The sequence below is a fragment of the Phacochoerus africanus genome, chromosome 3, assembly GCF_016906955.1.
Source record: "Phacochoerus africanus isolate WHEZ1 chromosome 3, ROS_Pafr_v1, whole genome shotgun sequence".
Taxonomy (NCBI): Eukaryota; Metazoa; Chordata; class Mammalia; order Artiodactyla; family Suidae; genus Phacochoerus; species Phacochoerus africanus.
The window spans coordinates 49,983,880-50,005,874 of NC_062546.1; the positions used below are offsets into that span (position 1 = coordinate 49,983,880).

Consider the following 21,995-nt stretch of genomic DNA (forward strand, 5'->3'; position numbering starts at 1 on the left):
CCCAGGCACTCCAGGTCACCAAGCAGCTCCAGGGAGAAGGAAGTGAGGCGCGCTGCGGCTCCGTCCGCAGCCCCGCTGCTTCCTTCCCCACGACTCTTGCCTGAGACCAGCCAAATCCTCACGTACACTGCCCACTCCACGCCAGCGTGCCCCCGTGCGTCGTGCGTCGCGCGTCGCGCGTCGCGGGAGCACGAGGTCACGGCGCTCCCTGAGCTCCGCCCACTCGCGCGTGGCGGCCATGTTTAGCGCGCCTTGCGTGGGATTTCCAGTGCAGTCGGTTCCCAGATGTCTTGGCCATCTGCCGGCCGGCGCTCCTTCTGCTCCTGCTGCCTATGCTGGCCTTGCTGGGCAGCCCGATGGAGTCGGTGGCTGGTGGCCGGTGCGTGGGGCCCGCAGGCAGGGCGGCCTGGGAGGGACTGCATCCAGCTCCGCAGGTGCAAGTGGCGTTTCTCCGCAACCTGCAGCGACCATTGATGAGCGAGGTGAGGCTGGGCTTTCTGGAAGGCCCCCCTTCTTCTCCGCAAGCCTGGACTCTTGAACAAGCCTGCCAGGTGAGTGGGCTCAGCGGAGGAATTCAAAGTCTTTCTCTCTAGGTCCTTAGGCAGTGGGACCTGAAGCTGTTTCAGTCCTCTTTTTTTGTGTGTGAGGGACTTCGTGTTTGTTAACTTTTTTTATATTTCTTATTACTCAAATGAATTTATCACATCTGTAGTTGTATAATGATCATAACAATCTAATTTCACAGGATTTCCATCCCACAGCCCAAGCACATACCGCCACGTCCCAAACTGTCTCCTCCGGAGACCATAAGTTTTTCAATGTCTGTGAGTCAGCATCTGTTCTGCAAAGAAGTTCGGTCTGTCCTTTTTTCAGATTCCACATGTCAGTGAAAGCATTTGATGTTGGTGTCTCATTGTACGGCTGACTTCACTTAGCATGATAGTTTCTAGGTCCATCCATGTTGCAAAAAATGCTGGTATTTTGTTCTTTTTAATGGCTGAGTAATATTCCATCGTGTATATGTACCACCTCTTCTTGATCCACTCCTCTGTCGATGGGCATTTAGGTTGTTTCCATGTTTTGGCTATTGTAAATAGTGCTGCAATGAGCAGTGGAGTACACGTGTCTTTGCGAGTCATGGTTTTCTCTGGGTAGGTGCCCAGGAGTGGGATTGCTGGATCAAATGGTAGTTCTATGTTTAGTTTTCTGAGGCATCTCCATACTGCTTTCCACCATGGTTGCACCAGTTTACAATCCCACCAACAGTGTACTAGGGTTCCTTTTTCTCCACACCCTCTCCAGCACTTATTGTTTGTAGACTTTTGGATGATGGCCATTCTGGCTGGTGTCAGAGTGGTTTTGATTTGCATCTCTCTAATAATGAGTGATGTGGAACATCTTTTCATGTGTTTCTTGGCCATCTGTATGTCTTCTTTGGAGAACTGTCTCTTTAGATCTTCTGCCCATTTTTGGATGGGGTTGTTTGTTTTTTTGGTATGGAGTTGCAGAAGTTGTTTATAAATTTTGGAGATGGATCCCTTGTCAGTCGATTCACTTGCAAAGATTTTCTCCCATTCTGTGGGTTGTCTTTTTGTGTTGTTTAGGGTTTCCTTTGCTGTGCAGAAACTTTGAGTTTGATTAGGTCCCATTTGTTTATTTTTGTTTTTATCGTCAGTACTCTGAGAGGTGGATCTGAGGAGATGTTGCTGTGGTTTATGTCGGAGAGTGTTTGGCCTCTGTGTTCCTCTAAGAGTTTTATAGTGTCTGGTCTTATATCTAGGTCTTTAACCCATTTGGAGTTTATTTTTGTGCATGCTGTTAGGAAGTGTTCTAATTTCATTGTTTTCCATGTGGCTGTCCAGTTTTCCCAGTGCCACTTATTGAACAAGCTGTCCTTTCTCCATTGTATATCCTTGCCTCCTTTGTCATAGATGAGTTGGCTGTAGGTGCATGGGTTGAATTCTGGGCTTTCTATCCTGTTCCACTGATCTATATTTCTGTCTTTGTGCCAGTACCATGTAGTTTTGATGATTGTTGCTTTGTAGCCTAGTCTGAAGACTGGGAGCCTGATTCCTCCAGCTCCATTTTTCTTTTTCAGGATGTCTTTGGCTCTCCTGGGTCTTTTGTGTTTCCAAACAAACTTTAAAATATTTTGTTCGAGTTCTGTGAAAAAATGTCCTTGGTAGTTTGATAGGGATTGCATTGAATCTGTAGATTGCTTCAGGTAGTACAGTCATTTTGATAATGTTAACTCTTCCAGTCCACGAGCATAGTATATCTTTCCATCTATTTGTGTCATCTTTGATTTCTTTCATCAGTGGCTTATAGTTTTCAGAGTGGAGGTCTTTTGTCTCTTTAGGTAGGTTAACTCCTAGGTATTTTATTCTTTTGGATGCGATGGTAAATGGGATTGCTTCCCTAATTTCTCTTTCTGCTCTTTCGTTGTTAGTGTATAGAAATGCCGTCGACTTCTGTGTATTAATTTTGTATCCTGCAACTTTGCCAGATTCGTGGATGAGCTCTAATAGTTTTCTGGTCAAGTCTTTAGGATTCTCTAGGTATAGTATCATGTCATCTGCAAATAGCGATAGTTTTACTTCTTCTTTTCCAATTTGGATTCCTTTTATGTCTTTTACTTCTCTGATTGCTGTGGCTAGGACTTCCAGAACTGTGTTGAAGAGTAGTGGCGAGAGTGGACATCCTTGTCTTGTTCATGATCTCAGTGGGAATTCTTGCACCTTTTCACCATTGAGAATGATGTTTGCTGTGGGTTTGTCATATATGGCCTTTATCATATTGAGGTAGGTTCCCGTTATGCCCACTTTCTGAAGGGTTTTTATCAGAAATGGGGGTTGGATTTTGTCGAATGCTTTTTCTGTGTCTATGGAGAGGATCATATGGTTTTTATTCTTCAGTTTGTTAATGTTGTATATCACACTGACGGATTTGGGGGTATTGAAGAACCCTTGCATCCCTGGGATAAATCCCACTTGATCATGATGTAGAATGCTTTTAATGTATTGTTGGCTGCAGTTTGCTAGTATTTTGTTGAGGATTTCTGCATCGATGTTCATCAGTGAAATTGGCCTGTAGTTTGCTTTTTTTGTGGGATCTTTGTCTGGTTTTGGTACCAGGGTGATGGTGGCCTCATAGAATGAGTTTGGGAGTATCCTTTCCTCTGAAATTTTTTGAAATAGTTTCAGAAGGATAGGTGTTAACTGTTCTCTATATGTTTGATGTGTGGCTCAGAACTCTAACTCCTGTAGGTGAGTCTCTGTGGATCAGTTAGTTTCCAGTCTGTGGGGCTTCCCACCCAGGAGGTATGGGGTTGTTTATATAGTGAAATCACCCCTCCTACCTCTTGATGTGGCCTCCTCTTTTTCTTCTGGAATAGGATATCTTTTTTAAGGTTTCCGGTCCATTTGGGTTAAAGAATGCTCAGGCTTTAGTTGTGAATTTTGTTGTTTTTAGGAGAGAAGTTGAGCTCCAGTCCTCTGTTCTGCCATCTTAATCCCATCCTCTCTCTTCTTCTTTTTTTTAACTCTGTATGAGCAGTTTTCATATTTTGGAAACTAATCCTTTGTGTCACATCATTTGCAATTTTAACCTATTCCATAGGTTGTCTTTTTATTTTGTTTGTGGTTTCCTTTTAAGTTTAATTAGGTCCTGTTTGTTTATTTTTGTTTTCATTTCTATTCCTCAGCGAGTTGGAGCCAATAATATGTTGCTGCAATTTATGGGCATAGTGTTTGTTCTACCTATGTTTTCCTTAGGAGTTAGTATCCAGTCTTACCTTTAAGTCTTTAATCCATTTGAGTTTAGTTTTGTTTATGTATATGTGGTGGTAGAGAATATTCTAATTTCACTCATTTACACATCACTGTCCAATTTTCCCAGTACCTCTTATTAAAGAAGCTGCCTGTTCTACATTGTATATTCTTGCCTCCTTTGTCGTAGATTAATTGATCATAATTGTTTGGCTCATTGAGCTCTTATTTGCCTTTTCCTATTCTCTAATACTTGTGGACCCTTAGTAATTTGTTTTGACTGTGAAAAAATGTTATAAAATGAGTTTGGTTGGTATTAAGTAAACAGAGGTGCTTATTTTTTTCAATAAGTCATATATGTGTCTAGGGCTTTTCCCATTTCCTTACATTATTTTTATAATAGCCAACGTCCTAAGTAATGATTTAGGTGTGTTTCTAATTGTAGACACTTTTTCTTGCAAAAATTTATATTTTTAATAATGGCAAATTTGTTTGAAGTCTTGCTTAGCAGAATGAAATAAATGAGAAACTAATATGAGAACATTTCAAAAGTATTGTCATAGTTCCCACTGTGGCTCAGTGGTAATAAACCCGATTAGTATCCATGAGGATGCAGGTTCAATCCTTGGCCCCCCTCAGAAGTTGAAGGATCCAATGTTGCTGTGAGCTGTGGTGTAGGTTGCAGAACTGGCTTGGATCTGGCATTGCTGTGGCTGTGGTGCAGGTCAGGTCTGTAGGTCAATAACTTCAGCTCCAATTCAACCCCTCGCCTGGCAACTTTAGCTGCAATTCAACCCCTCGCTTGGCAACTTCCATATGCCACAAGTGCAGCCCTAAAAAGCCCCCCACCAAAAAAAAAGGCAAGTTCTATTTAGAATTGGATGTGTTTGTGTGAGAGGCAAGAAGTAGCTTAGCACATAGTGAAGATTCTTTCCACTTTATATTTGAGTTTTTGCTTGTTTGTTATTTGTTTGTTTGTTTGTTTTGTGGTACCTGAGGCATTCAGAACTTCCTGGGCCATGGATAGAACCTGTGCCACAGGAGCAACCTGAGCCAACTGCAGAGACAATGCTGGGTCCTTAACCTGATGAGCCACCAGGGAACTCCTACATTTGGGACTTTTAAAGTTATTCTTTCTTTGCACCCTTTCTCCTTCAAAGAAAAGCCCAACCTTATGACAAAGACAAAATCCAGAGGCCCATGCGTTATTGCTTTAACTGTCACTAAGTCATAGGAAGGGGTGCAGCAGCACCCTAGGGGAGCCTTTTAAAATTAGACACCAGGGCCTTATAATTATTTCAGTGGTATGGCTCTAGCACATGTATTTGTGTGTGTGTGTGTGTGTGTGTGTGCCTTTTTAGGGCCGCACCTGTGGCACGTGGAAGTTGTCCAACTAGGGGTCCAAATGGAGCTGCAGCTGCCAACCTATGCCACAGTCACAGCAATGCCAGTTCTGAGTCATATCTGTGACCTACACCACAGCTCATGTCAACATTGGAGCCTTAACCCACTGAGCGAGGCCAGGGATTTAACCTGCATCCTCATGGATACCAGTTGGGTTCGTCACCACTAAGCCACACTGGGAACTCCTAACGTGCATTTTGAGAGAGCTCCCCAGATTAGATCTCTAGAAAGTTGTAGCCGGTTTTACAGTCATGATAGACTGTGTGTTGACCAGCCCTGGCAAATAGCTTAAAAACCTTGCTTTCCTTAACTGCCTTGACCTGAACAAGAGAGTTGTGCTCACATAGAGTTTTCCTTGGTCTGAATCTCAGTATGTCAAAGCAGATATTTGATGTGAAAGGTTGGGGAGTACTAGTCTATAAGATCCAGCTTTTTAAAAGTGTGTTTTAATAGGAAATAGAAATGGTATTTTGAATTGTTCTGGTGACGTGTGTGTGTGTGTGTGTGTGTGTGTGTGTGTGTAGGCATGTAAAGCAATACCAGTTAATAGATGAGCTTTAATTTTCAAGTTTTTTTCTCTCACCATACTATCTGCATGCACTGTATATCAGCAGTAACATGAAGGATTTTTTGAAAAATTGTTGCAAGATTGAAAAACTACAATTGTTAAATTTATTAGGGTTTGGCCTCAAAATTTTTGCCATTTAGTAATCTTAAATACAAAACATAATCATTTCCACTATACAACATTATACAGCAGATATACATTATACAACATTATACATTATACAATTATATCTATATATATAAAACATTATGCAACAGATAATGGAGCGTTTATACCCCTCCAAAGAGAGGCACCATAAGCCATATGAGGATTGCCATGGAACTGTGGATGGAGACTCAACACTCACTTCGGCCTGTCTGGTGAAGTCGGAACTCTCCTGTTGTCCGTCTCATTCACTCGCATTCACACAACATCTCCAAACCGCCGCCCATCGCCTTAGAGTTGCGGTTTCCTCTCCTGGCTCCTCTTATGAGAACCCCTGTGAAAATACCAGGGTTAACTCTGGGAGATGATCAGGCTCCCCTTCTACCTCTTAGGGGCAGGCCACCAAATTGAACCCGGGTTCTTACCAGTCTGACGGGTGGTGCTCCTCACTGGGTTGAGTTGTGCTCTCAGTGTCCATACCCTGACACAACGGGAGGGCTAGTCTTCTATGGATCAATCAGCCTGCTGGTGCCAGGGGAGGTCACCTCTCCCTGTGTCCCAAAGGTTGCAGCCCAGTGACAAAGGAGGTGAAATCACCATCTCTGAATCCCAAATGAGCCCCCAAGAAATGTTCCAGGACTTATGTACAGAGAAATGGGACACGAAGGCTTTTTGCCAGGACGCAGCATGTATTCATGCTGGCACTGGCTCAGCAGATTCATATCAAAAGGCTGAGCCCCAAATGCAGTGGGACACCATCTTATATACCCTCCATTTTTTTTCTTTTACACCTTGGTCCCTTTGTCCCCCTTAAAAGGTAACATACATTCTGTAATTCCTGAGTGGACAGTTATAGATATGCTTGCACCCATGGATTCAGGTTACGTTACATTGTTACAGAACTGCGCATGCATGTGCAGGTGCTAATGTTGCATGTGGCCTTTGTTCTGGGAGGGCCCTTCTCCCCACCCTCCCCCCACTACAGTACATAGGTACCTGTATGGACGGATATTTTCAAGATAGGAGAGTAGAACCTTCCTAATTAATAGCCAATGAACTAGCGTAGTGATTTAGAGGTGGGGTCTGTGGGCTTCTGTTTATGCACTTGCCCAGGCCCTGCCAATGTCAGGGGACTGTGTCATTTATCCTTTTAGGAGCCTCTCTCTGCACCAAGTTCTTAGTCACTTCAGGCAGCCCTCACTCTACATTCACAGTAAAAGCGTGGTCCTCCTTCGTCTTGCCACCGAGTTCCTCCTGGTCATTTAGGTTGTGCAGGTACCCACATCCTGAGTGGGCATCAGTAGCCAGCCCTGTGTGGGGAGTCAGGGAAGGGACACTCTGCTGTTCCCACCACCCAAGAATGAAGGAAGCCCTAGTTCCTCTTTCTGTGCTTTCTGTGCTCTCACCTGTATTTATTTCAGCACTTTTCTTTATCTACCAGAGCTCACTCATATCTTCACTCTCTGTATAGCATGTATTGACACAGAAAAAAGTGAATTTATTTTAGCTCATACAGGGCAGCATATCCAGTGCAGTGCCTGCACCTGGACAAACCTCTCCTTGAGCAACAAAATACAATGTAACTATCAGTGACTAAAAATAACAGAAACATGCAGTAGTTGGGGCCAATTATGGGCAAAAATTACAAAGATGCTAAAAACCCATCTGGTACTTCTGAAGAGCCTGGAATGGAAGCAGAACTCTATGGGGCCTTCCTGGGGCAGGCCCTTCCCCCAGATCCTCTGCCTTAGCTCCTCTCTGAAGTATAACATTTATCTTGTTGGACATTTCCAGGAGCATCCTGACCTGACCTCCTTGGGCAGCCACAAGAACAAAGGATTTCTGTACCAAGAACTTTACATCACCCAACCATGCCCCTTCCTCACCCTGCCTTGAGATTTCCTTTTCAGAGTTCCACTGTTGTGCAAAGGGATTGGTGGGGTGTCTGGAGCACTGGAACACAGGTTCAATTCCCAGGCCAGAACAGTGGGTTAAGGATCCAACATCGCTGCATCTGCAGCTGCATCGCAAGTAGGGATCAATCTGATCCCTGGCCTGGGAGCTCCGTGTGCTGCAGGAGGGCCAAAAAAAAATTTTTTTTTTTTTTTTTTTTTACAAATACAAATAAAAATGCTTTGGAATTTTGATTCAGGGAATTTGGGATATTTGGGGGCACAAGCCACTCATCTCCCTGTATGGCTCTGCAATACACGTTGCTCTTCTCCAAACTCTGACATTTTGGTTTGTTTAGTCTCACTGTGCATTGGACAGAGGGACTTGTGCCAACAAGCCCAGAGCAAAAGCATGGTGTGGAAAGCAAGAGCAGGTTGCTACACATACACCCTGCACACAGCACCACCAACGGTGTGGCCAGATCACCGCCTCAGCCACCCCTCTGGCCTGACCCTGAACCTGCCTCTACCTTCACCCCATATAAGGAACCAGCTCCCCCCACCTCCAACAAGGAAGCAAGGGGACTCATTTTATGACTTCACTCTCCCCACTGCAGGAGGAGCCCCAGTAAAGACTTAACCTAAATTTCTTTGGCCTCTTGAATTTTCACTGATGAAGGAGGCCAAGAGCCCAGGTTGGTAAGCGATTTTACGGCACCCAATGTGGGGCAGTTGTCCTGTTTCTGGAAGAGGATCTGGGCATCTCCGGGGCCACCTAATACAGCTTCCCCATGAATGATGAGCAGCCCCCTGAACCTCCGGTTGCAGTGTCACCATGCTGGGTAAGTGTGCCTTCTTGGCTCTTGGCCTCCTTAATCAATGGAAATTAATAAGAGGCCAGACAGGAAAATTCGGGTTAGGCTTTATAGGGGACACTTCTGCCTCAGGGGTGGAGGGTGGCACAACAAACAGGTTCCCTTGCTTGCTCCCTTTCTGGGGGTGGGGGGACATCTGGTTCCTTATATGGGAGAGGGTAGGGGCAGGTCCAGAGGTCAGGCCAGAGGGGTGGCTGAGGTGGTCTGCCCAGCACTTTGGTGGTGCTGTATGCAGGGGCAGGCATAGTACTTGCTTTTGCTCCCCATACCCTGTTTTTGCTCTGGGCTCTTAAGAAGTGGCAGTTGGGTTTTTAGATTCTTTTGTATCTTTTTTTTTTTTTTTTTCTTTTTAGGGCTGGGCCCATGACATATTGGAGGTTCCCAGGATAGGGATTGAATTGGAGCAGTGGCAGCAATGTGGGATCTGAGCCATGTCTGCAATCTATGCCACAGCTCACAGCAGCATTGGACCCTTAACCAACTGACCGAGACCAGGGATTGAAACCGGGTCCTCATGGATGCTGCTCAGATTTGTTTCTGCTGAGCCACAACAGGAACTCCCTGATTATTTTGTATCTTCTTGGCCCTAATTTGCCCCAAAGCTGCCTGTCCAGAGTTGTCTTCAGTCCTTATAGCTTATATGTATTTTTTTAAATGTTTTTAAAAACATTTTTAATTTTTTTAAACATTCAAGGAGATGTTTGTCCAGGTGCAAGCATTGCAGCCACTGGAGCAAAGGGCCCCAGGTCCCAGGTCCCCCACACTTAACCAATTTGTCACTATAACTTAAAATGATTGACTATGTGTAGAGAATTCAGAAACCTTGATACTTTTATTAAAACTACAAATGAATTTTTTCTTTTCGTAAGGGAAGGCTCTGTCCTTCACTGTCCTCACCTCTCACATTGAGGATGAAAAAAGGTGTTATCTCACCAGCACATGATACGTTAGTTTTGAGGTTACATATTAAGCTAGAAGAGAAACTGCAAAAGCTCCAAAACAATATACTCATTGTATCTTCTCATCTTTCAGATTTATTTATTTTCTTGCTCAGCAAATATGTCTTTATCCTATACTCTGTGCCAAGCAGAGAGGTTTCAGAAATAATAGAAGGTAGGAAAAAAAAATAGATGGGCTTCTGCCCTTTGGAGTTTAGTGTCCAGTGAGAAGGATGAATAAATTCAAAGAATCACAGAAATAACTGTAAAATTGCCACTGCTGAATGCAGCACCTTAGCCCTCCCAGGGTGGTGCTCTAAGGGAGAATAGAACAGGGAACTCCACTCCAATTGTGATGCTTTCATAGAAAGCTGTGCCAGTTTTTGCCACAAATAACACTAATGTTTTAAATTTTCTGTTGACAACGCAAGGTATGTACTTTCACAACCTAATTTAACAGTCTTATAGCTGCCTTCTTTTCCAGACAAGATGTAAGCTCTCCTAAGTTGCACATTTAAGAAAGATACCATTTGAGAAAGTTCAACATTAATTCATGCTATGCTTTAATGGAAAAAATAAAAATCATTAAAAGAAAAAACAAATTTAGTACTTAAAAATAACTTCTTATTAAATAAAGTATTTAATTAAACAGGTATAATTTTTAAAAGTACAGAGATCACTTTATATTTCCTGTAACAGTGTGTTATGAGTTTTGCCTGCTTTGCAGCCTTACCAACAGTTGATAGCATCAGACAAAAGTGACATGTTTTGTCATTTAATTTGCATTTTCTAAAAATGACGTAATATGTTTCACTTTTCATATTTTCTGTTCTGTGAAATCTTTATCCATGTATTTAACCCATTTATCTATTTGGTTGCTTCATCTATTTTTTAATGATTTATAGGAATTCTTTATTAATTATAGATTCTAATATCTCGTTCATTATATAGGTATAGTGGATATTTCCTCCAGTTTGATGTTTGTCTCTTTGCTTTCTAAGTAAATAGAAATTATTAAAAAAATTTTTTTTAAAAAGAGAAAGAGACCATTTCCTCTTCAATATTAGTAAAGGAAAAGTAGTAGTTGGTCTTTAACAAGAAGATTTTCTTCCAAATTCCACGTGCCAGATAAAATAAACAAACAGTATTGTATTGTTTAGTACAAGTGTCCTGGGATATTTTACTTGAGTTTTTGTTTTGTTTTTTGCCCACCAGTGGCATGTGGAAGTTTCCAGGTCAGGAATCAAACCTGTGCAGCAACTGCAGCAATGTGGGATCCTCCCCCCGCTGAACCACAGGGTGACTTCATGTTTCTGGTATTTGAAGATGATTTAATTTATATCAGGCTGAAGGAGAAAAGTACCAAGCTAAACTTAGAGCACATCAAAATCCAGATATTTATGTTACCAGGAGACACACCATTTAAAGATGGTCAAAATAATATTTTAACATATATGGTTTAATTTTTGAAATATCCGTTCCCTCAGAACGTAAAATTTGTTAAAGTCTGTTTCAGAAAATTTAGAAAGAACATTTAAATCTACCATAATATCCCATTCCCCAGAGATAATCACAGTTAATATATTGGCATTTTCTTCTAGTCCTTTTTAGTGTGTGTGTGTGTGTGTGTGTGTGTGTGTACACATACAAAAACGGGAACATTTTCTGCATTTCATTTTATTTCCTGCTTTTTTCACTTTCTATCACAAAGCCAGATGTTTTTTCCATTACATTAAAAACTGACTAAAACATGGTGAAGAAGTCCTCAATACCATCTCATGTTATTTTTGGTTCCTGTGATTAGTCTATAATAGAATTCTCCAACTAACTTTTGATCCCACACACTCCTGCTGAGATGAAATCTTAAACGGAAAGGATGAGGAAAGAAAGGAAGGAAGGAAATCTGTAAAGTAAAGCTGTTATATTTGGCAGAGATGAATATCATCCTCTTCTCCTTCCCTCTGAGCAGCTTCTGCATGAGTTCTCTGAAAGAGAGTTTGACAACCACTTCATAGTCTATCTTTCATAACAAATAGTAATTACCCTTCTGAATCAGCAGCATCACTGTGTTTCCACCGCTGTGTAAATCACAGACTCTCCATCAATAGCAGCACAGTCAGCAGACATCAATGTCGGAAATAGATGAGAGGCTAACAAGTACCTAAGAATTAGAACTCAGTTGATGTTTTTAACAAGCATGCCTATATCCACTGATCATCTGGCTTTAGTCATGCTAAATGTGCTATTTTAGTGCTAACAGTATTGTTTCACAAGTTGAACTAGCCATAATACCAAAAATGATGAGTACAGATAAAACTATATAATCTTAAACGTAGCATTTTAGACTTGCCACTGTAGCTCAAGGGGATCGGCGGTGTCTCTGCACTGCCAGGAAGCAGGTTCAATCCCCCCGTGGGGCACAGTGGGCTAAAGGATCCTTCACTGCCACAGCGGGCGTAAGTTGCAGCTGTGGCCTGGATCCAATCCCTGGCCTGGAACTCCACATGCCACAGGGCAGGCAAATAAGAAAAAAAAAAAAAATAGGATCTTATTTGTTTGTATTTGCAAGACCCCTTTAAATAATATTTTTTCAGTTCCCTGATTTAAGTCACACCTGCATCTAAGGGTTTTATAATTAAGAGAATGTAAAATGGGGCAGAGAAGAAAGTCTCAGATATTAACAACAACTTAAATACTTACTGGATCCCAGCACTGGGTATCCGTTAATATTTCTGTCAAAATGTTCCTCACGTCAAAGCAAAGTTTTGACCAAGTATATTTGTGAAGGTGATAAAATAGGATAAAATAACTGTGTGGTAACTCTTTGAGCAAAATACTTAGAATAATTCTGCAAGAACAATTTAAGAATCTGTCCATTTATACACCCATGAATCCATTGATTTCTGTGATACATTACAAAGTTGTGAATATCAGACTAGTTATTCATTTTTTAAATATTCATTTTTAGCCACACCTGTGGCACACGGAAGTTCCTGGGACAGAGACTGAATTCCACGCCGCATCCGCAATCCTCACCAAAGGTGCAGAAACACTGGTTTCACCACCCACTGTGCTGGGCCAGGGATCCACAGGTAACACCTCAGAGACAAACCAGACCATTAACCGACTGTGCTACAGCTGGAACTCCTATTTATGTATTTTTAAAGAGAAGCTATGTATTTAAGGTGCACAACATGAGGATTTGAGGTACAAATACATGGTGAAATGATAACTACAGTCAAGTCGATTAATAAATATGTCATCTCTGGAGTTCCCGTTGTGGCGCAGTGAAAATGAATCCGACTGGGAACCATGAGGTTGTAGGTTTGATCCCTGGCCTTGCTCAGTGGGTTAAGGATCCGGCGTTACCATGAGCTGTGGTGTAAGTCACAGACGTGGCTATGGTGTATGCCGGCAGCTGCAGCTCCAATTAGACCCCTAGGCTGGGAGCCTCAATATGCCACGGTGCAGCCCTACAAAGACAAAAGACAAAAAATAAATAAATAAATAAATAAATAAATAAATAAATAAATAAATATGTCATCTCCACACATAGTTACCATTTTGTATGAGATAAACTTGCTTAAAATCCAGTCTCTTAGAACATTCTCAGTGTTTGATAGACTTGTTAAGATTAGTCATCATGCCTGTACATTAATCTCTAGATTTATTCATCCCGCAAAACTGCAACTTTGTATCCTTTGACCACCATCTCTCCCCCTTTCTCCCTCCTCTTCCATCCCCAACTTGCAAGCCCCTGATAACCACTATTCGACTCTTTGATTCCATGAGTTCAATTTTTTTTTTTTTTTTACATTCCACATATAAGGGATACCATACAGTATTTGCTTTTCCCTTTCTGGCTTATTTTACTTAGCATAATGCCCTGCAGCATAATGGAGGGCATAATGTTTTTACTAAAGGCAGTATTTCCTTTTTTTTTTTCTCATGGCTGAATAATACTGTATTCAGGCCGTTGTATTTATATACCACATCTTCTTTCTCCATCCATAAGTCGGTGAACGATTGGTTATTTTTTTTAATAACTTGGCTTTTTTGATGAATGCTGAGGTGAACATAGGAGTTCAGATATCTCTTCAAGATCCTGATTTCATTTCCTTTGGGTATATACCCCAAATTGGGATTGCTGGGTCATAGGATGGTTCTTGTTTTAATTTTTTGAGCAATATGCATACTGTTTTCCAGAAGAGCTGTACCAATGATCATTTCCACTGACAGTATACAAGGATTCCCTTTTCTTTTCAGCCTTGCCAACATTTGCTGTCTCTTGTCTTTTTGATTACAGACATCCTAACAGAAGTGAGGCCATAACTCACTGTGGCTTTGATTTGCATTTCCTGATTGCTAGTGATTTTGAGCAACTTTTCATATACTTCTTGGCCACTTCTGTCTTCTTTTAAGAAGTTTCTACTCAGGTCCTTGGCCCAATTTGAATCAAGTTGTTTGTTTGATCAAGTTGTTATTGAGTTGCTTGAGTTTTTTATATAATTTGGATATGAACCCCCTTATCAAATGTTTGAGGTTTGCCAGTATCTCTTCTTATTCCACATGTTGTCTTCACTTTTTGGTTTCCTTTGTTGTGAAGAAGCTTTCGAATTGGATGCAATCCTATTTGTCTATTTTTGCATTTGTTCCCTGGACTTTTGAGGTCATATTCAAAAAACATTGTCCAGATCAATACCAAGAAGCATTTCTGCTCGGTTTTCTTCTAATAGTTTTACAGTGTCAGGTCTTACATCCAAGTTCCTCTAATTATGTTGTAGTTGATTTTCGCATATGGAGTGAGATGAGGGTCCAGTTTTAATCACTTGCATGTGGAAAGTAGTTTTCTCACAGCATTTATTGAAAACACTGTCCTTTCTCCATTGTGGGCTCCTGGCATCTTTGTTGAAAATTAAGTGGCTATTAAGTAAGTGGATTTCTTTGTGGGCTCTCTTTTCTGTTCCATTGGTCTGTATGTGTGATTTTGTGCCAGTATCATGCTGATTTTATTACTCTAATTTTGTAGAATATGTTGAAACCAGGAAGTGTGATGCTTTCAACTTTGTTCTGCTTGTTCAAGATTGCTTTGGCTCTTTGTGGTCTTTGCGGTTCTCTAAGAATTTTAGGATTATTTTCCTATTTCTGGGGACCATGCCACTGGTGATAGGAATTGCCTTGAGCCTAGATTGCTTTGGGTAGTATGCATAATTTCACAATATTATTTCAATCCATGAACATGTGATAATTTTCCATTTGTTTGTGTCTTTGATTTCTTTCAACAGTGTTTTATAGTTTTCTGGGTACAGATCATTCATGTCCTTGTTTAAATTTATTTCTAGATATTGTAATATTTGATGCTTTTGTAAATGGAATTATGTTCTTCATTGCTGTTTCTGATAGATCATTTTTAGTCTATAGATAGGCAACTGATTTATGTGTGTTGATTTCATACCCCAAAACTTGACTGAATTGATTTACTAATTCTAACAGGTTGTATGGAATCTTTAGAGTTCTCTCTATGCAATATCATATCATATGCAAATAGTGACAATTTTATTTTTCCTTTCCAATGTGGATGTCCTTTATTTCTTGTTCTTGCTTACTTGCTCTGGCTAAGTCTTCCATTACTCTCTTGAGTAGAAAAAGTGGCAAGAGTGGGCATCCTTGTTTTGTTCTTGATCTCAGAGGAAAACCTTTCAGCTCTCCACCATTGAGTACGGTGTTAGCTGTGGGCTTGTCATGTGTGGCCTTTATTATGTTGATGTGCATTGGTGATAAACCTTATATGTTAAGAATATTTGTTCTATGGATGCATCTGTATATGTATTATACGGAATTTCCTGAGCCATCCATTGAATGCAAGCTGCCGTTCCAACCTACACCGCAGTTGCAGCAATGCTGGATCCTCTAACCCACTCTGCAGGGCTGGAGATCAAACCCATACTTCCTCAGGGGCCTGAGCCACTGCAGGGAGATTCTTATTCCCTGCAGCACAACCAGAACTCCAAGAATTTTATCATGAAAGGATGTTGAATTTTGTCAAATGATTTTTCTATTGAGGTGATTCTATGATTTGTATCCTTTAGTCTGTTAATGTAGTATATCCTATTTATTGATTTGTGTGTGTGGAGCCTTCCTTGCATCGCTGGAACAAACCCCATTTGATCGTACTTTATGATCCTTGTAATGTGCTGTTGAATTCAGTTTGCGAGTACTTTATTGATGCTTTTTCCATCTATGTTCAGAAGAGATATTGGTTGTAATTTTCTTTCCTTGTAGTGTCTCTGTCTGGTTTTGACATCAGGGTAATGCTGGTCTTATAAAGTGAGTTTGGAAGTGTTCCCTTCTCTTCAGTTTTTGGAAGAATTTGATAAGTATTGGTATTAAGTCTTCTTTACATCTTTGGTGGAATTCACCAGGGACGCCCTCAGGTCTGGAGATTATATTTATTGGTAACTTTTGAATACTGATTCAATCTCCTTACTCAGCATGGGTCTGTTTAGATCTTCTGTTTCTTCATGATTCAGCCTTAGTAGGTTGTATGTTCCTGTCCATTTCTTCTATTTTTTGGTATCTAGTTGTTCGTAATAGTCTCTTATGGGAGTTTCCACTGTGTCCCAGTGGGTCAAAAATCCAAATGCAGGAGGTTGGGTCACTGAAGAGGCCAGGGTTTGATCCATGACCTGGTGCAGTGGGCTAAAGGATCCAATGTTGCTGCAGCTTGATTCAGTCACTAGCCTGGGACCCTCCACATGCTGAGCACACAGCCGGTAAAACAAATGTTTCTACAATCCTCTATATTTTTGTGGTTTCAGCTGTGATATCTCCTCTCACATTTATATTTTATTTAAGGCCTCCCTTTATCTTTCTATGTTAGTCTAACTAAAGTTTGTCAATTTAGTTTCTCTTTTCAAAAAACAAACTCTTAGTTTCACTGATATTTTCCATGATTTTTCTCATCTCATTTCTTTCTGCTCTGATCTTTATTATTTCTGTCCTTCTGTTAACTTTAGATTAATTTATTCTTCTTTTTCTAGTTCTATGAGGTGTAAAGTTGGTTTGTTTAAAATCTTTTTTTTTTTCATAATGTAGGCATTTATTTCTGTGAGCTTCTCCCTTAGACCTGCTTTTGCTGCATTTCATGAGTTTTGGTATATTTTGTTTACATTTTCATGTGTCTTGAACTTCCCCTGTGGCTTACATTTTCATTTGTCTTAAGATTGTTTTTTCCATAAATAATCATCTATCAATTATCACCTTAAATGTCAATGGGCTGAATGCCCCAATCAAAAGACACAGAGTGGCTGAGTGGATAAAAAGGCAAAAACCTTCAATATGCTGCCTACAAGAAACTCACCTTAGGACAAAAGATACATATAGATTGAAAGTGAAAGGGTGGGGAAAAATATTTCACGCCAATAGACAAGACAGAAAAGCAGGAGTTGCAAAGCTCATATCAGACAAAATAGACTTTAAAACAAAAGACATAAAGAAAGACAAAGAAGGACACTACTTAATGATTAAGGGATCCATCCAAGGAGAGGATGTTACTATCGTCAACATATATGCCCCAAATACAGGAGCACCCAGATACATACAACAAATATTAACAGACATAAAGGGAGATATTGATGAGAATACAATCATAGTAGGAGACCTTAATACCCCCCTCACATCAATGGACAGATCCTCTAGACAGAAAACCAATAAAGCAACAGAGATCCTAAAGGAAACAATAGAAAAGTTAGACTTAATTGATATATTCAGGACACTACATCCAAAAAAAGCAGAATACACATTCTTCTCAAATGCTCATGGAACATTCTCAAGAATCGACCACATATTGGGACACAAAGCTAATCTCAATAAATTTAGGAGCATAGAAATTATCTCAAGTATCTTCTCTGACCACAATGCCATGAAATTGGAAATCAACCATGGGAAAAGGAAAGAGAAAAAACCTACTGCATGGAGACTAAACAACATGCTACTAAAAAACCAATGGGTCAATGAGGAAATCAAGAAGGAAATTAAAAACTACCTTGAAACAAATGATAGTGAAGACACAACCGCTCAAAATCTATGGGATGCTGCGAAAGCAGTGCTCAGAGGGAAATTTATAGCAATACAGGCCTTTCTCCAAAAAGAAGAAAGATCCCAAATGGACAACTTAACCCTCCACCTAAATGAATTAGAAAAAGAAGAACAAAAAAGTCCTAAAGTCAGCAGAAGGAAGGAAATTATAAAGATCAAAGAAGAAATCCATAAAATAGAGACTCAAAAAACAATAGAGAAAATTAATAAAACCAAGAGCTGGTTCTTTGAAAAGGTGAACAAAATGGACAAACCCCTGGCCAGACTCACTAAAAAGAGGAGAGAAAGAACCCAAATAACCAAAATTATAAATGAAAAAGGAGAAACCACAACGGATACAGCAGAAATACAAAAAACCATAAGAGAATACTATGAACAACTATATGGCAACAAGTTTGACAATCTGGAAGAAATGGACAATTTTCTAGAATCTTACAGCCTGCCAAAACTGAATCAAGAAGAAACAGACCAACTGAACAAACCGATCACTAGAAATGAAATTGAAGAGGTCATAAAAACACTCCCTACAAATAAAAGTCCAGGACCAGATGGCTTCACAGGTGAATTCTATCAAACATATAAAGAGGAACTGGTGCCCATCCTCCTTAAACTCTTTCAAAAGGTTGAAGAAGAAGGAATACTCCCAAAGACATTCTATGATGCCACCATCACCCTCATTCCAAAACCAGACAGAGATACCACCAAAAAAGAAAACTATCGCCCAATATCATTGATGAATATAGATGCAAAAATTCTCAACAAAATCTTAGCCAACCGAATCCAACAACATACCAAAAAAATTATACACCATGACCAGGTTGGGTTCATCCCAGGTTCACAAGGATGGTTCAACATACACAAATCAATCAGCATCATACACCACATTAACAAAAAAAAAAAGTCAAAAACCATATGATCATCTCAATAGACGCAGAAAAAGCATTTGACAAAGTCCAACATCCATTCATGATCAAGACCCTCGCCAAAGTGGGTATAGAGGGAACATTCCTGAATATAATCAAAGCCATTTATGAGAAACCCACAGCAAATATAATCCTCAATGGGGAAAAACTGAAAGCCTTCTCACTCCAATCTGGAACAAGACAGGGATGCCCACTCTCACCACTGCTCTCCAACAGAGTTTTGGAACTCCTAGCCACAGCAATTAGACAAACCAAAGAAATAAAAGGCATCCATATAGGAAGAGAAGAGATCAAACTGTCACTGTATGCAGATGACATGATAGTATACATAGAAAACCCTAAGGACTCAACCCCAAAACTACTTGAACTGATTCATAAATTCAGCAAAGTAGCAGGATAGAAGATTAACATTCAGAAGTCAGTTGCATTTCTGTATACCAGCAATGAAATATTAGAAAAGGAATACAAAAATATAATGCCTTTTAAAATTGCACCTCACAAAATCCAATACCTCGAAATACACCTGACCAAGGAGGTAAAGGACCTATACGCCGAGAACTATAAAACTTTAATCAAAGAAATCAAAGAAGATGTAAAGAAATGGAAAGATATTCCATGTTCCTGGATTGGGAAAATCAATATTGTAAAAATGGCCATACTACCCAAAGCAATCTACAGATTCAATGCAATCCCTATCAAATTCCCCAGGACATTTTTCACAGAACTAGAACAAACAATCCAAACATTTATATGGAACCACAAAAGACCCAGAATCGCCAAAGCAATCCTGAGAAACAAAAACCAAGCAGGAGGCATAACTCTCCCAGACTTCAAGAAATACTACAAAGCCACAGTCATCAAAACAGTGTGGTACTGGTATCAAAACAGACAGACAGACCAATGGAACAGAATAGAGAACCCGGAAATAAACCCTGACACCCATGGTCAATTAATCTTTGACAAGGGAGGCAAGAACATCAAATGGGAAAAAGAAAGTCTATTCAGCAAGCATTGCTGGGAAACCTGGACAGCTGCATGCAAAGCAAGGAAACTAGAACACACCCTCACACCATGTCACAAAAATAAACTCCAAATGGCTGAAAGACTTAAATATACGACAGGACACCATCAAACTCCTAGAAGAAAACATAGGCAAAACACTCTCTGACATCAACCTCATGAATATTTTCTCAGGTCAGTCTCCCACAGCAATCGAAATTAGAGCAAAAATAAACCCATGGGACCTCATCAAACTGAAAAGCTTTTGCACAGCAAAGGAAACCCAAAAGAAAACAAAAAGACAACTTACAGAATGGGAGAAAAGAGTTTCAAATGATGCAACCGACAAGGGCTTAATCTCTAGAATATATAAACAACTTATACAACCCAGCAGCAAAAAAGCCAATCAATCAGTGGAAAATGGGCAAAAGACCTGAATAGACATTTCTCCAAAGAAGATATACAGATGGCCAACAAACACATGAAAAAATGCTCAACATCGCTGACTATAAGAGAAATGCAAATCAAAACTACCATGACATATCACCTCACACCAGTCAGAATGGCCATCATTAATAAATCCACAAATAACACGTGCTGGAGGGGGTGTGGAGAAAAGGGAACCCTCCTACACTGTTGGTGGGAATGTCAACTGGTACAGCCACTATGGAGAACAGTTTGGAGATACCTTAGAAATCTATACATAGAACTTCCATATGACCCCGCAATCCCACTCTTGGGCATCTATCCGGACAAAACTCTACTTAAAAGAGACACGTGCACCCGCATGTTCATTGCAGCACTATTCACAGTAGCCAGGACATGGAAACAACCCAAATGTCCATCGACAGATGATTGGATTCGGAAGAGGTGGTATACATACACAATGAAATACTACTCAGCCATAAAAAAGAATGACATAATGCCATTTGCAGCAACATGGATGGAGCTAGAGAACCTCATACTGAGTGAAATGAGCCAGAAAGACAAAGACAAATACCATATGATATCACTTATAACTGGAATCTAATATCCAGCACAAATGAACATCTCCTTAGAAAAGAAAATCATGGACTTGGAGAAGAGACTTGTGGCTGCCTGATGGGAGGGGGAGGGAGTGGGAGGGATCGGGAGCTTGGGCTTATCAGACACAACTTAGAATAGATTTACAAGGAGATCCTGCTGAATAGCATTGAGAACTTTGTCTAGATACTCATGTTACAACAGAAGAAAGGCTGGGGGGAAAATGTAATTGTAATGTATACATGTAAGGATAACCTGACCCCCTTGCTGTACAGTGGGAAAATAAAAAAAAATTTAAAAAAATAATAAAAAAAAGATTGTTTTTTCCCCCTTTTCAGCCATACCCTTGGCACGTGGATGTTCCCAGTGTAGGGATCAAATCCGAACCACATCTCTGACCTGCACCACAGGTGCTGCAACAATGGACCCTAAACCTAGTGAGCTGATGCAGGATCAAACTGACAATACCACAAAGACAAACCGGATCATTAGCTCACTGCACCACAGCAGGAATTCCTAAGGTTTTTTTTTTTAAATTTCTTTTTTGACCAATTGGTTGTTCAGAAATATGTATGTGGGGGTGTTTTGTTTTGTTTTAATTCAGTGAATTTTATTATATTTATAGTTATATAACTGTCATCACAACCTAACTTTAGAACATTTCCATCCCAAAACCCCAGTCTTTCCCTATCCCACCAACCTGTCTCCATGGTAACTATAAGTTTTTGAACATCTGTGAGACCATTTATTTACTACAAGTAGCTTCAGTGGGCCTTGATTTTTTTTAGATTCCACATGTAAGTAATTGCAATAATGTTTGCATCTCGCTGTCTGACAAAGTTCACTTAGTATGGTAATTTCTAGGTCCATCCATGTTGCTGAAATTTCCATTATTTCATTCATTTTTATGGCTGAGTAATATTCCATTGTGTATATGTACATCCTCTTTATCCACTCTCTCTCAGTGGACATTTAGGTTCCTTCCATGTCTTGGCTATTGTATAATCATGCTGGAATGAACATTGTGGTACTTGTATCTATTTGAGTCATGATTTTCTTCAGATAGATGCCCAGGAGAGGGATTGCTGGATCATATGATTATTCTATTTTTAATTTTTTGAGGAAGCTCCATAATGTTTTCCATAGTGGTTTCACCACTTTACATTCCCAACAACAGTTTAAGAGGGTTCCCTTTCCTCCACACCCTTTCCAGCATTCATCATTTGTAGACTTTTTGATGATGGCCATTCTGGCTGTTGTAAAGTGGTACCTCATAGTAGTTTTGGTTTTCATTTCTGTAATAGTTAGTGATGTTGAACGCTTTTTCATGTTTGTTTGTTTTTTTTTGCCATTGTAGGTCTTCTT

At 40.2% G+C, this 21,995-nt stretch overlaps 1 protein-coding gene across 1 annotated transcript in view; it reads right to left on the reverse strand.

Moving 5' to 3' along the window:
- Positions 1 to 242: 242 nt before the first annotated feature.
- POTEA (POTE ankyrin domain family member A) overlaps positions 243 to 21,995 on the reverse strand; it is a 130,504-nt gene continuing 108,751 nt past the window's right edge. Inside the window, 1 exon segment of the mRNA XM_047770205.1 lies at positions 243 to 458. Within this exon segment, the coding sequence (XP_047626161.1) occupies positions 243 to 458 (216 nt within the window).